Below are 13,408 nucleotides of genomic sequence, written 5' to 3'. Positions count from 1 at the left end.
TTGGATTAATCTTTCCTATTGGTTGATGTCACACGCTCTACCAATAGGAGAGCGCAAAACGCCATTAATCCAACCCAGGTTGGTGCAAACCCGGTCGGGCCGAAAACGCTATAAAAGAGAAGTGCCAGAAATAATTACTGAAGTATTATTTCTATTTGGCATCATCGAAAAAATTCTACAAGCTTCTCATATTGAATGTACTCTTCAACAGTTGAATAAGTGCTCGCTGCTATAAATGTATTCTTTTAGATCTGAAAATCTGATTGGATGATTCAGAAGAGTACATAAATAACAGCGAACTTTCCCTCAACTGTTGAATTTGCTGAACACAGCCATTACTACGCATGTATTACTGGCAGTAATATTTAAGCAGTAATATATTTCAGCAGTAGTGCGAAAAAATCACACACAGCAGTAATACTTCTGTGTAGTTGTCAATAATACGTCTATGTGATTCCTAATAATATTCCCAGTAGTTTCCTATAATATTTCTGTGTAGCGATCAGTAATATTTCGGCAGTCGGTCTTTTCCATAAGGGAAGGCTCGAAAGTTAGACGGGGAGCACAGACTCTTGCATAACGTACAATGCATAAGAAAATTAACCAATCAAAGTCCTTTATTTCCTTCCTTTCCACGAAATAAAGGACTCTGATTGGTTGATTTTCTTATGCCTCACATTTTATGCGTTATGCAAGAGTCTGTGTTCCCCGCTTTAGGGCTCTCACACATGAAATGCATAACAGAGCATAAGCATAACATAAGGCCGCTAAACCAATGAGCATCTTATGTAAATCAATATGGCGACATTATGCTAGATGCTCATTGGTCCAGCAGTCTTATGTTATGCTCTGTTATGCATTTCATGTGTGAGAGCCCTTATAATACCGCCGGCATTAGCACTACGTAAGGTGTTCGACCGACAGCTAAAACCTCTTGAATGTTGTTCAGGATCATATCCTAGAGAACATTATTAAGATCAAGGTCATTGGAGATTGTTTTTCTTATTTTCATTTTTACATAAAAATAAATTTTCAGTGCAAAAATGAAAATAAGAGAAACAATCTCCAATGACCTTGATCTTAACAATGATCCTGAACAACATTCAAGAGGTTTTAGCCGTCGGTCGAACACCTTGCGTAATGCTAATGTCGGCGGTACTGTAACTTTCAAGCCTAACTCGCAAAGTACTTAATGAAAATGAACTTAATTATAGTGTTTTGGAAAGCTCTCGAAATAAGTTACAAGAATATGTAATGAAAAGTTGAGGGTTCCATTTAAAAAATTCAAAGTGACCTTGCCCTGATTTTGACAACGCCACCAAAGGTCAAATCAATAATACCATCTTATATCCCCCTCGAAATCACAAAAGTTTTGTCTGAAATACTTCGATTTAACGCAGTGATTCTGAAATATTTGAGTGGATCTTTTAAAATGGGACATCTGTATATCGTATAATATGTACAAGGTGTTTCATTTTAAGTGATATGGTCGATTATCTCGCGAATCGATGATTTTATTGAACAATTTTTCGAACGAAAGTTGCATGGCTTGAAGGGGGACACATGATGGAAATGTGGACTTGACCTTGAGTGACCTTGTCAAAATCAGGTCAAGATCATTAATGTTTTTTTAAATGGAAACCCCTATTTTTTATTACATATTCTTGTAGCTTATCTCGAGAGCTTATAATAAAGTTTAAACATTATAATAAAGTTATTTTCGTTAAGTACTTGTTAAGTTATAAGGCAAGACCATCACTGATCCGGCTAATCAAGGCTAGATCAATTACTGATCCGGCCAATTAAGGCAAGATCACTTCGAATATGTCTTTAGCCTGATAAGATGTTCAAATAGAGATTTTCTTGCAGACAGCCTCATCCATTTCTTAAAATTTTCTACTGTTGAAATTAAAATATTTTGAGGAATGTTACGACAAACATTAGTTATTCGATTTTTCATGTCTCCTACAGATGTCGGCAGAGTTTTTTAAACAATATTTTTCATGTAGTCCCACAAAAAAATCACACGAAGTTAAATCAGGAGACCGTGGAGGTCTTGAATATATCCATACCTCCCTATCCATCTTTCATGAAAGATGTTATTCAGGTATTCCGTCACAATACGATGAGAATGGGCACCATCTTGCTGTCATCACATTTTTTGTCGAGTAGCAAGATCAACCTCTTCTAAAAGCTCAGGCAATTTATTCTGCATAAAAGAAAGGTAAATTTCCCCATTTAAGCGGTTACCAAAAAAGTATGGACCAATCAAATATTGATTTACAATTCCGCACCAAGTTTAAACTCCAACGATATTGATTATCAACACGTTGAATCTAGTGAGGATTGTATGTGGACCAATAATGACAGTTATGCCTGTTGGTTGTCCATTATTATGAAATGAGGCTTCGTCACTAAAGAAAGCATACTGAAAAAAAGTTGAATCTTCTCTTATCATTTGTAATGCCCAACGACAAAATTGTCTTTTTAGCGTCATATCACTTACATTTTGGGTTAAAGTGATGTGGTAGGGATGGAATTTATGTCTTTGTAAAATCCTCCACACGGTGACATAAGGAATTCCTAAATTACATTGTAGTTCTCTAGTCGAAATATGAGGATTCAGGTTTTTCATTGCTAGCACTACTAATACACGCGGATTAACGTCATCTTTAGCATTTATTTGCTTGCAGTTAATAAAATTCTTCTCGTAATAAAATTCTTCTTATCTACATTTGGATGTCGTCTAAACGGATATCTGTTACGATACAATCTTTCTGCTCTACAATAATTTCATCCAGCTTCACCAAACACAAGAATAATATCAACGATTTAATTTGAACTGTAAGCGGCCATTTTGAAAAAAGCTTTGAAAAAATCCACTAATGTAAAAAAATTGAAAGAAAAAGCTATACGAAAAAAAGAGGAAAGTTGAATCGTTCAATTGGGAAGGATTGGACTCAATTCCGTGCGCGTGAGCGTATGTCAAACAATGTGGATAGATTGCGGAGACGCGCGCGCGTAAGAATCCCGCTCACACGCGCATGTGTACATTAGATAACGCCGGCGGTACTGTAACTTTCAAGCTCCATAACTCAGAAAGTATTCAATGAAACGTAACTTTATTATAGTGTTTTGGAAAGCTCTCGAGATAAGCTACAAGAATATGTAATAAAAAATAGGGATTTCCATTTAAAAAAACATTAATGACCTTGATCCGATTTTGACAAGGTCACTCAAGGTCAAGTCCACATTTTCATCATGTGTCCCCTATCAAGCCATGCAACTTTCACACACGTTCGAAAAATTTTTTAATAAAATCATCGATTCGCGAGATAATCGACCATATCACTTAAAATGAAACACTTTATACAGGATGTTTCAGAAATAGTTGGCCAAACTTTAAGAGCATATTCCACTCATTGTAAGGATGAAAGAAAGTCATATAAACATAGGTTCGAAAACGCTTCCTTTCCAAGTTATAAACATTTTTTTATTTTATACTTATATCTATATTTTATTTTATACTTATATCTATATTTTATTGTATACTTGTATCTATTTTTTATTTTATATTATATCTATATTTTCATTACAGAAATTGCTGGAAATAATTCCCTTCCGCATCGATGCATGCTTCGCATCGATGTCGCATGGATTGTCGAAAACGATCAAAAATTCTCGGAGTATTTCGTATTTTTTCACACGCACCGATAATACGATTTCGGAATACTTCCACAGTAGCAATAGGAGTATTATACACGAGGGTCTTAAGATGTCTCCATAAATAAAAATTCAAAGGATTCAAATCGGGAGAACGTGCAGGCCAAGCAATGGGTCCTTCTCTACCAATCCATCTATTGATGTAATTATTATTCGACTCTCGAGCAATGCTGAAATGTGCTGGAGCTCCATCATGCATGAACCATATTTGATTGCGTATCTGTAGTGGAACGTTTTCTAATATTAGAGGGAATTACGTTTCCAAAAATTGTTTGTAGTTGTTACCATTAAGTGTAGGTGGGAGAAAAATCGGTCCAAGAAGGAAATCTCTAATAATACCAGCCCATACATTGCACTAAAATGTAAGTATAAAATAAAATATAGGTATAAGTATAAAATAAAAAAATGTTTATAACTTGGAAAGGAAGCGTTTCCATGTTTATATGACTTTTTTTCATCCTTACAATGAATGAAATATGCTCTTAAAGTTTGGCTAACTATTTCTGAAACCCTGTGTATATATATGTATACATATATATTATTTCTTTTCAAGATTTAGTATATTGATTTATTTTTTTAAACTTACTTCGGGTAACCTGACAAGAAGATCATGAAATCGACCCGGCTGCTGAGGAGCGCTGTGCTCGACAAAACTTCGCAGACAGCTCATGTACCGTTCTTGTATCTGTTCTAATTCCAATGTACTTCCTCGTGCTAAGAAAGATAAGCGAAATTAGTTGAAATATGTGTTTGATCCATTTCAGAAATTCGGGACATCAAATGATTATAAATGCAAATTGCCACTGATGAAATGTTGCATATATTCTAATTTAAGTTTTCATTTCTTTCTATAAGTGAATTTCATCAATACGAGATGTCATAAATCGGTAGTGTAACCGAGAAGGATGTGGTTCTATATGAAAATTATAAATTGAAAACGTAGAATAAAATTTTTTCATATGAAGCTTTGTTTTTAAGAAAATCAATTTTAAATATTCACCAAGCGCGCGTGCACTTAACATGTCTCGATGCATTTCTATACTAGTATCTCTGTTCGTATATTTATTATTGCATATTAACCTTCAAATCGTACACGTCCCTTGAGCACCTATTAATAGTACACAGATGCGAATTGGGATTTGACATTTTTAATTACAAGTCTCTTTTGAGGATTAAAACAACAGTTTCTTTAAAACTACTCTTTTCTGAGAAATAATTTTCTCACAAATCCGATAGTATCAATTTAATCAGAAAGCATATCTAACGTAGTTGGGATAAGCCGCGGTAACTAATCATGCGCAAGTGTCAGTAAATTTTTGTGGTGTGAATTCGCATTAGTGTACGGTTTAAAGGTTAAATAATCGAGAATAAAAACAAGATATTTATATATGTTAAAAATTATTTTATATAAATTGTTGAAAGTATTGTTCATTCGAACAGGCAATTCTACTCTTCAAAGTAAATTTTTATGAATGCTGTCTAACGTGTCTAGTACATTAATTTATCTATCCGTACCCGCCGGCGTAGGTATATATAAAGTCAATTTTATGATTAAATCGTCACAAGTATTTATCCTCACGGAATTTGTCGGTGTGAGATGATAGACACGTATGCACATATATCTGGATAGCCGAGTCTGTTAAGATCATATATTACTATTTGTGTGCTACATTAGCCCATTAGAATTAGAATTTCATCGGAAAAAAATTGTAAACCAGCATTTCTCTGCATGAAAATCTTCAGAAGGCTATCAGAAAAGAAATGCATGTTTGAGATTCAAGACTTGTGTAGGAAATATATAAAAAAAAATCGAATAGTTGCAAAAAGCTTATTTTTCGCATATAAAACGAAAGATATTGTTTGTATGGAAAAAAGTTCAATATAAAAAATGTAGGTATTCGAAATACCTACAAAATGAGCAAAGTTGTTAAAAAAACCTGTTTTTTTTAACCACCCTACTTTTATTTTAAACAAAAAATATTGTTTTTTTTTATTTGAAACAATATTTATTTTGTGTTTTTTGAGCAAAAAAACATATTTTTTGTTTAAAATATGTTTTTTGTTGCTTAAACAAACAAAAAATATTGTGTGAATATTTAAAGCTTTCGCCTTAAAAAATAATAAATAACTAAAAGAATCAGTTATTTTTATTTATTCTTATTTTTATTTTATATTACTGCTAATATGTTTCTTGTGTGAGCGTCACTGAGCTCCAAAGTGTACGCGAATTCATTATCGACCTTATTGATCCTGCGGGTAAATCGAGTTGATAAATCAGGGGTACTGGCTTGTACCATCCTGTAGCCATGCCTGACGTTATATCCTACCGAGCAAAAACTCCGTTCGAAATTTATCTGAGGAAGCCATTAAATATGTTAAGCCAATAACATGGTGGTTTGCGCTAAAAAATAATATCAACGTTGTTACATTCGATTTGGTAACACATTTCCATACAGCATTTGTATTGCTGCTTCTGCTGGCACAGAAAGGCTGTTTTCACTGGCTGGATCATTTCATGATCTTGCCTTCATTGGCCGGAACATGCCCCGATCTTGCTTTCACCGGCTGGATCATTTCATAAACAAAAGTTAACTTTGAAATTATTCCTAAATATGACCCAAAGGTCAAATTCATGAAGACCATCAAATGTTAATTTTTGTACCCTTCAACTTTTTTCGTAATCAGTGACTCAAAAAAACCCCGGATACTGATTTTCGTAAAAGTTGAAGAAATTTTAAGATTTTGATCCGCCATATTGGATCGGCCATTTTGAATTTTGAAAATCTATCTTCAGATTCGTAATCAACGACCCGAAAAATCCTCGGATACAAATTTCCAAAACAATCGGTTATAAAAACATACAAAAAACCCTGACACAAAAGGTTAAAAAACATAAAAAATTCAATTTGCTCTATTTCAGTGAAAAAATTTGGATCATAGCAACCGAATATGCGTTGGAAAGGATAAGAATAACACTTTAATGTAACATCCGGCTGGATGCTGAAAAAAAATTGTTAGACATTTTATAAGTTGTTGAAAATGGCCAAAAACTTCATTTTTTGCACCTTTAAGTTAGAATATCTCAAAAACTTGACGTGATACGACATTTCCGCGGCCATATTTGTAATCAGCGTATCAAAATCTATTAGAAACAATTTCGCTTACTTTAAGGCCAAAATGGTGTCGACCAGTGTAATCGAAGAGTAACTTTTTTTTTAATTCCTAGAAAAATATCAGCTGTCGAATGCTTCACACGGCTATTTGATATGATGCATATTAACGGAGTTATTCCATTTTTTGTACGAAAAAAAGATATTCACTTTTCAAAGTCGGTTTATAATAATTTAACTGCAAGAAAGCGTTTTGTTATTAAGTGTACGTGATAGTGCAATTCTCCAAGAAGAAAAATCATCCTTGTAAATTGCCATGCGACTGTTCAAAAGTGAAAAAATTAAGTTTTCCGCAGACAGGTTTTTAGTGAACAAATGGCTTTTTGTAAAGACTAATGAACATTTCAGGATCGTTTAGGGCTAGATTTTTTCGTCATCACGAAGGCTACATTTTACGAGAATTTCAAAGCTTTGTGTTTAAATCTCGATGAACAGAGAGCGAGTGAAGAAAAGGTTTTTTTCGGTGCTTTTTATTTTTTTTTGCTTAATTAATAGACCGATCTTAATGTTCCACGTCTCATTTTGTAGGTACTTCAATGTAGATAGGAATACCTACATTTTTCATACTGAATTTTTTTCCATACAATCAATACCTTTCGTTTTATAAGCGAAAAACATGTTTTTTTAACTATTAAATTTTTTTCGCATATCTTCTATACAAGTCTTGAGTCTCAAACGTATGCATTTCTTTTGTGATGGCCTTCCAAAGATTTTCGTGCAGAGAAATGCTGGTTTACAATTTTTTTCCATAATGGGAATTTTTCAGTTCTAATTCTACTGGACTAACGTATACTTGAGGCACGTACACATATATTCAGAAATGGCTACATGAATCGTCGTGTCGGTCGCAAAATCGAAGCCCTTTAAACTCGTAAATTTTTTATCTCGACTGTCTCGAGCTTTCGTTATATTAGTCGCGTATTTAAAACAGAGTTTAACTAAAATGTATTGTACCCACTTTTAATCTGCCCTCTAATTTGTAATCTGCGATTCATCATTTAAACGATTGCTATCAGCGGATGTAACAGAAATATTTAAAATTTAAGCATAACAGCGACGGACAATAAACATATATCCGAAATAATATTTAGAGTATAAGGAAATTGCTAGTAAGACACCCACGACCGATTGCGAAGCGGAAAAGTCGAGGGGTTATCTCGCAAACATGAGACAATGTAACACGCGCGCGCTAACGGCTCACTAATAAACTGTACAATTTTTAATGCTTAAAGATGCGATGGTAATTATTTGATTAACCTGACCTGTTTCCAAAAAACAAAGTTTCGTATAAAAAAATGTTATTCTACATTTAATTGAAATCTTGTTAAATAAAAGTTTACATTAAGATCTCGTGGGAAAATGCATGCGTGCATAGTTGTTTTTAAAAAGTATTTTCAAAACTTACATTTCGTGTCTCCAATTGTAGCGTTGGAAAGAAGATAAGCTTATATTATTATTATATATATATATATATATATATATATATATATATCGCTCGAATACACGTAATACCAAAGAAGTTAACTTGACGGGATAATAACAGACACATAACAGCAGATTTAATAAAAGTGCTTACCTTGTGAGAGCATAGTGATTACTTTTAGACAGACATACTCCTCCATCCGTAGCCTCACTCGCCTAAACATTAACGTGACATATGTGATTTTTTCCACCATGAGCCCTACATCTTGCCGCAATTGGTCCATGGTTATCGGCCGACCCATCATGCTGGTTAGGCACCTTTGCAACGTATACATGTTGTTCGTTACCTGGTTGTGAAATTTTTATTAGAATGGGTCAGTGAACACATTCGTCGTATTTATAAACTATCCCTGGTAAAAAAAGTTAATAGAGAACGATTGAGAACGATAAGATTTCTATCAACTTGTATCGTTTCTATAAGCTTATATCATTTTTCTATCGTCGACCTTGCAAGCATCAGATTGGATATGAATCCTATCGTATTTTATCGGGTTCTATAAGATTTGTATAAAATTTCTATAAGATGTGTTTAATGCCTATTCGAGTCCAAACACCAGATGTAATTATGTATCAAATCCTTTATTATATTAGTATAATCATCAACGTTTCGATCCTTGGTTCGGATCCTTTTTAATATAAATTAACTATTATATATCTCATTGAACTCCCTAGAACATTACATAACCATATGAATTTTACAATCAATTCTTACTTATTTGATAAAAATTAAAACTTAAAACTTGACATTTTATTTATATGATATACTGTTAGTTATATAAGATTACAACGTTACTTGTCATGTCGCCAGTCAACAAGCGAATGTCCTATCTTATATATTGATACTCGTCGTATCTTCATATATTCATGTTAATCAAATGACCGACAATTAGAATAAAATGAAAAGATCGAAAACTAAACTTTTGTAAATAAATAACCATAAGCTGAATTTAAACGTTCTGTATCCGTTTGTAAATTCAAGCTGTTTTCTTGTCCACGTATATGAATCATTTCTGATATAAATCTTTTATTTAAAATTATTTCTTCATCAAGTATTTTAAGGTTATCCCACTCAAATTCATGTGAAAAACCTAATCGATGTTCTATGATTACTGATTTCTGTTCTGTGTTCCAATTTATATGATTCCTATGTTCAGATATTCTAGCTTTTAACGTTCTACCTGTTTGATCTTTTCATTTTATTTGATTATAAAATTCATACGATTATATAGTGTTCTAGGGAGTTCAATGAGGTATACAGTAGTTAGTTTATATTGAAAAGGACCCGAACCAAGGATCGAAACGTATTGATGATTATACTAATATAATAAAGGATTTGATACACAATTACATCTGGTGTTTGGACTCGAATAGGCATTAAACACATTTTGGATTTATTCACCCGAGTCAATTAATTAATGATTTAATAATTAAACGGCTTCTTCCACGTACACAAGTTAAGTTTTGTGCAAGATCATAAATTGATCGATATTTATTAAATTATATAGAACCAAACGTTTCAGTCTGTCATCAGACCATTTTCAATGGTATTACATAGATTTGTTAAAAAATTTTTACAATAATATTGAATATTAATAGATCGATATCATTCTCGTTGTCATTATACATATCATTGTCAATATTTAATTTATAATTTACAAATTATCCATATATAATCTTCGTCAACTGCATAAAATCATGGAAAGCAACAGTAAGTCTTATCAGTTAAAATGATTCCCATCCTCTGCACTCCATGCAAAACATGTCTGCTCTAAATTATCAGTGTAGTTTATAATTATATTATCCTTAGTGATGATTTTTTATTATCATTCCAATAACTCGACGCACCATTACCTGATACTGATAATTAATAATTTATAATTCTTAGTATGACTCCCTCAATTAATTAATTCAAAAAACTTCGTAATACCTAACGTAAAATTATTAAATTGTATCGTAAAACTTCGTAATACCTGCGTAAAATTATTAAAATGTATCACGAATTGTAATGCATATAATATCGAAGACATATTATACTTTCGTTTGTTCGCTTTAACGTCTATACAATTAATGTGTGGAAAGCTAGGACAAACTGCGAGAACTGTCTCGTATGTTCTGACACAACGTATTTATATCTTAGGCTAAAGCGACATTATGTGATTTCAAAACAGCAATATCATAACATGTCGAGCACAGAAACATATGCTTCTGGAAATTTCTGTGTGTCATTCTGCCTGTTTAAACCTTTTTCTTGTTTTTTGATAAAAATCATTTCAGATGTCAGTCTTTTGAAAAGATATTGTTCTTTATCCATAATTTTTATATCATCCCAATTGAAATTGTGACCCTTATTCATATGATGTTCTGCTAAGACAGAACTGCAGTGTTTTTTATTTTTTATATCTTGTCTTTTTTAACAAATCTATGTAATACCATTGAAAATGGTCTGATGACAGACTGAAACGTTTGGTTCTATATAATTTAATAAATATCGATCAATTTATGATCTTGCACAAAACTTAACTTGTGTACGTGGAAGAAGCCGTTTAATTATTATATTTTTGTATTGATCCACGGTTAATTAGTAATTTGTAATTAATGATTGTAATATTTCTATAAGATTTGATTTAAGTTAGTGAATTCACAAACCAGATTCCGTATTAAAAACGATAGGATTTTTCTATCGTTCTCTATCAACTTTTTTTATCAAGGATTCTTCAGATAAAAACGTTGTCAGAAATATACATATTGCGCCTATATTTAAAAAATGATTACCCCATAGTAGTCGGAAAATCACGAACAGCAAGAGTTTTGTTTGTTATTAAAAATTTATTTTATGTTAAAATCTAATAAAAAATGACGATAGACGTAAATAAACAAATAGTTGGTGTATAATTATAAGCAATTAAAAAACTGATTTCTTACTTGGCTTTTATTTTATTTCATTTTCTACTTAGGTGTTCGTCATTACCCCACTCTCCCTTATATTCTTAACATTATCAAATGTCATTTTTAGCATTTTCGTTTCGCAACTTTTTTCGAATCGTGACAATTTTGAAATTTGCTATACCACTTTTTTTTCAATTGTGATGTTCTGACGATTTTTATGAAGTAAAATTAATTCTATTTTTTTATGATTGATACAGTAATGTATTATCCACTGAACTCATTCATGATAATAACTCGAAAATCATGTTCTTTTAATTACGTCTCTTTTAAAGTAAGAAAGCGTACGTAAAGCTAATATTAATAAAAATTAATAATGCTATTAATGATAGTATTAACAATTACATCATTTAAGTGAATTACATCATTTGATGACACTAATTAGTACTTCATCGTCAAAATTGTGTTTTGTACAAATTGCATCTAAAAAAATTTTCGTATAAAAATAATAAAAATGAATAATTCTTTTATAGAATCTGGATTTTTTTAAATTTCGTTTGAAAATTGATACACGAAAAATAATATTGTTGTAACTTCTAGAAGATATGTGCTGAGTATTGTAAGGAAAGTATTGTAAGGAAAAATCGTTTACAGTGTATATTTATTTATAAAATGTATACGCTCTCTTCTCATAAATTATTGTAAAATGTAATTACTTCTTGCATAAAGTCTGCACCCGTCCCGTCAGTAGCGACATTTGTCAACCTATGATGACCGTGCATTGCTTGGTAGGCAGATGTGGTCAGCACAAGAAGTTCATGCCATTTGTGGGTGAGCAATCTCGTGTGAACTTCGACCGGCAGCTCAAGGTAAAACGGTAACCTTTTGGTCCACTGCACCAACTTGTACACTATGCTGTCTCCTATTTGACACAGCTTGTCACTTAAATCTGAATTATGGTCCAGCAGCTCGTCCAAGTTCTGTAACGCGAACAGTGGCCATGTACAAATCTTAGAGCGCAGTTATTTGTTTGAGGATTTACTAATTTGGAATTGGAGTGAGGAGAATAAACCTAATTAAATAAAAGAAATCCTATTTTCGATCAAAGCGGATAATTGTTTAATCACATTTCCTTGAAATACGACGTTTTTTCACTAGTTATTGATTATTGCAATAAATATTGTCGAAACCTCGATGATCGAATTGAGAAAACGCAAAGAATTTCAGGTTCAAATCTTAGTTAAGGTAATATTTTTCGCAATAAATTATTCATAATTTTAAAATTCTTATTAACATCAAATTATACAAGTCTGCATGTTCCTGCATTCTGGAAAGTAGAAGTCGTTTCTTACGTAATTTTGTGCGTTGAATTCGAATCCGGCAGCAGAATTAGTCTATCACAGATTACCGAGACAATTTGGTTTATGTTGAGACTTGAATTCCGCGCGCTTTATGCTACAGTAGCGTCTCTGCCATATTGTTAAGTTTTAAGACGAACACGCTCATTGGCTCATATGTTGCTATGAGAACAACCTCTTTCTTTCTGTTTTTTTACCTCGCATGTTCGTTCGTGCGTTACGTGATTCATAGCATAAGCGAAAACGCTATCTGTGTTTTTTCGTTTTGCAAAATTGATTGTTTAAACAAATTGTTTAAAACTGCCCATTTTTAAAAAACTAAAAGTGCCATTCGAGTCTACGTTCGAAAACAAGAAACTTTTATTCTTGGAATTTTTTCGATCCAGTGCTTTGTTTATGCAAAAAATGGGTATTTTAAACAATTTGTTTAAACAATTGTCGTTTAAACAATCAATTTTGCAAAACAAAAAACACGGGTAATTTTTTTTTCGCTTATGCTATGAATCACGTATTCAGTTTGGCTCTATCACGGCTGTATTAAGCATCCCAGTGAGAAATGATAATGGAATCGACATCGATTCGATGTCGATTCGACGTCGAAATTATCAAATCGACATCGAATTGACATCGATTCGACATCGATTTTATTGTTATTTCTCACTGGGATGGGCCTTAAGGGGATGCTGGAGTGTCCTGTTTTACAATTAATTTTTAAAGACTCTTTTCTCTTAATTGTCTTTATGGATTGAAAAGTCCTTCTCCACAATTAAAGTATCGACAACAACATAGGCT

General features: G+C 32.4%; 1 protein-coding gene across 1 annotated transcript in view; it reads right to left on the bottom strand.

The window, feature by feature from the left end:
• Hr4 (nuclear hormone receptor 4) overlaps positions 1-13,408 on the bottom strand; it is a 143,127-nt gene that overhangs the window by 3,885 nt on the left and 125,834 nt on the right. The window contains exons 10-13 of the mRNA XM_018515708.1: positions 11,975-12,238; positions 8,470-8,662; positions 8,299-8,307; positions 4,310-4,437 (exon numbers count right to left, since the gene is read on the bottom strand). Of these exons, the coding sequence (XP_018371210.1) occupies positions 4,310-4,437; positions 8,299-8,307; positions 8,470-8,662; positions 11,975-12,238 (594 nt within the window). The remainder of the gene's footprint in view (positions 1-4,309; positions 4,438-8,298; positions 8,308-8,469; positions 8,663-11,974; positions 12,239-13,408) is intronic.

This window comes from Trachymyrmex cornetzi, unplaced genomic scaffold (assembly GCF_001594075.2).
Source record: "Trachymyrmex cornetzi isolate Tcor2-1 unplaced genomic scaffold, Tcor1.1 scaffold59, whole genome shotgun sequence".
Classification (NCBI taxonomy): Eukaryota; Metazoa; Arthropoda; class Insecta; order Hymenoptera; family Formicidae; genus Trachymyrmex; species Trachymyrmex cornetzi.
This window is presented reverse-complemented; position numbering and strand designations above follow the sequence as displayed.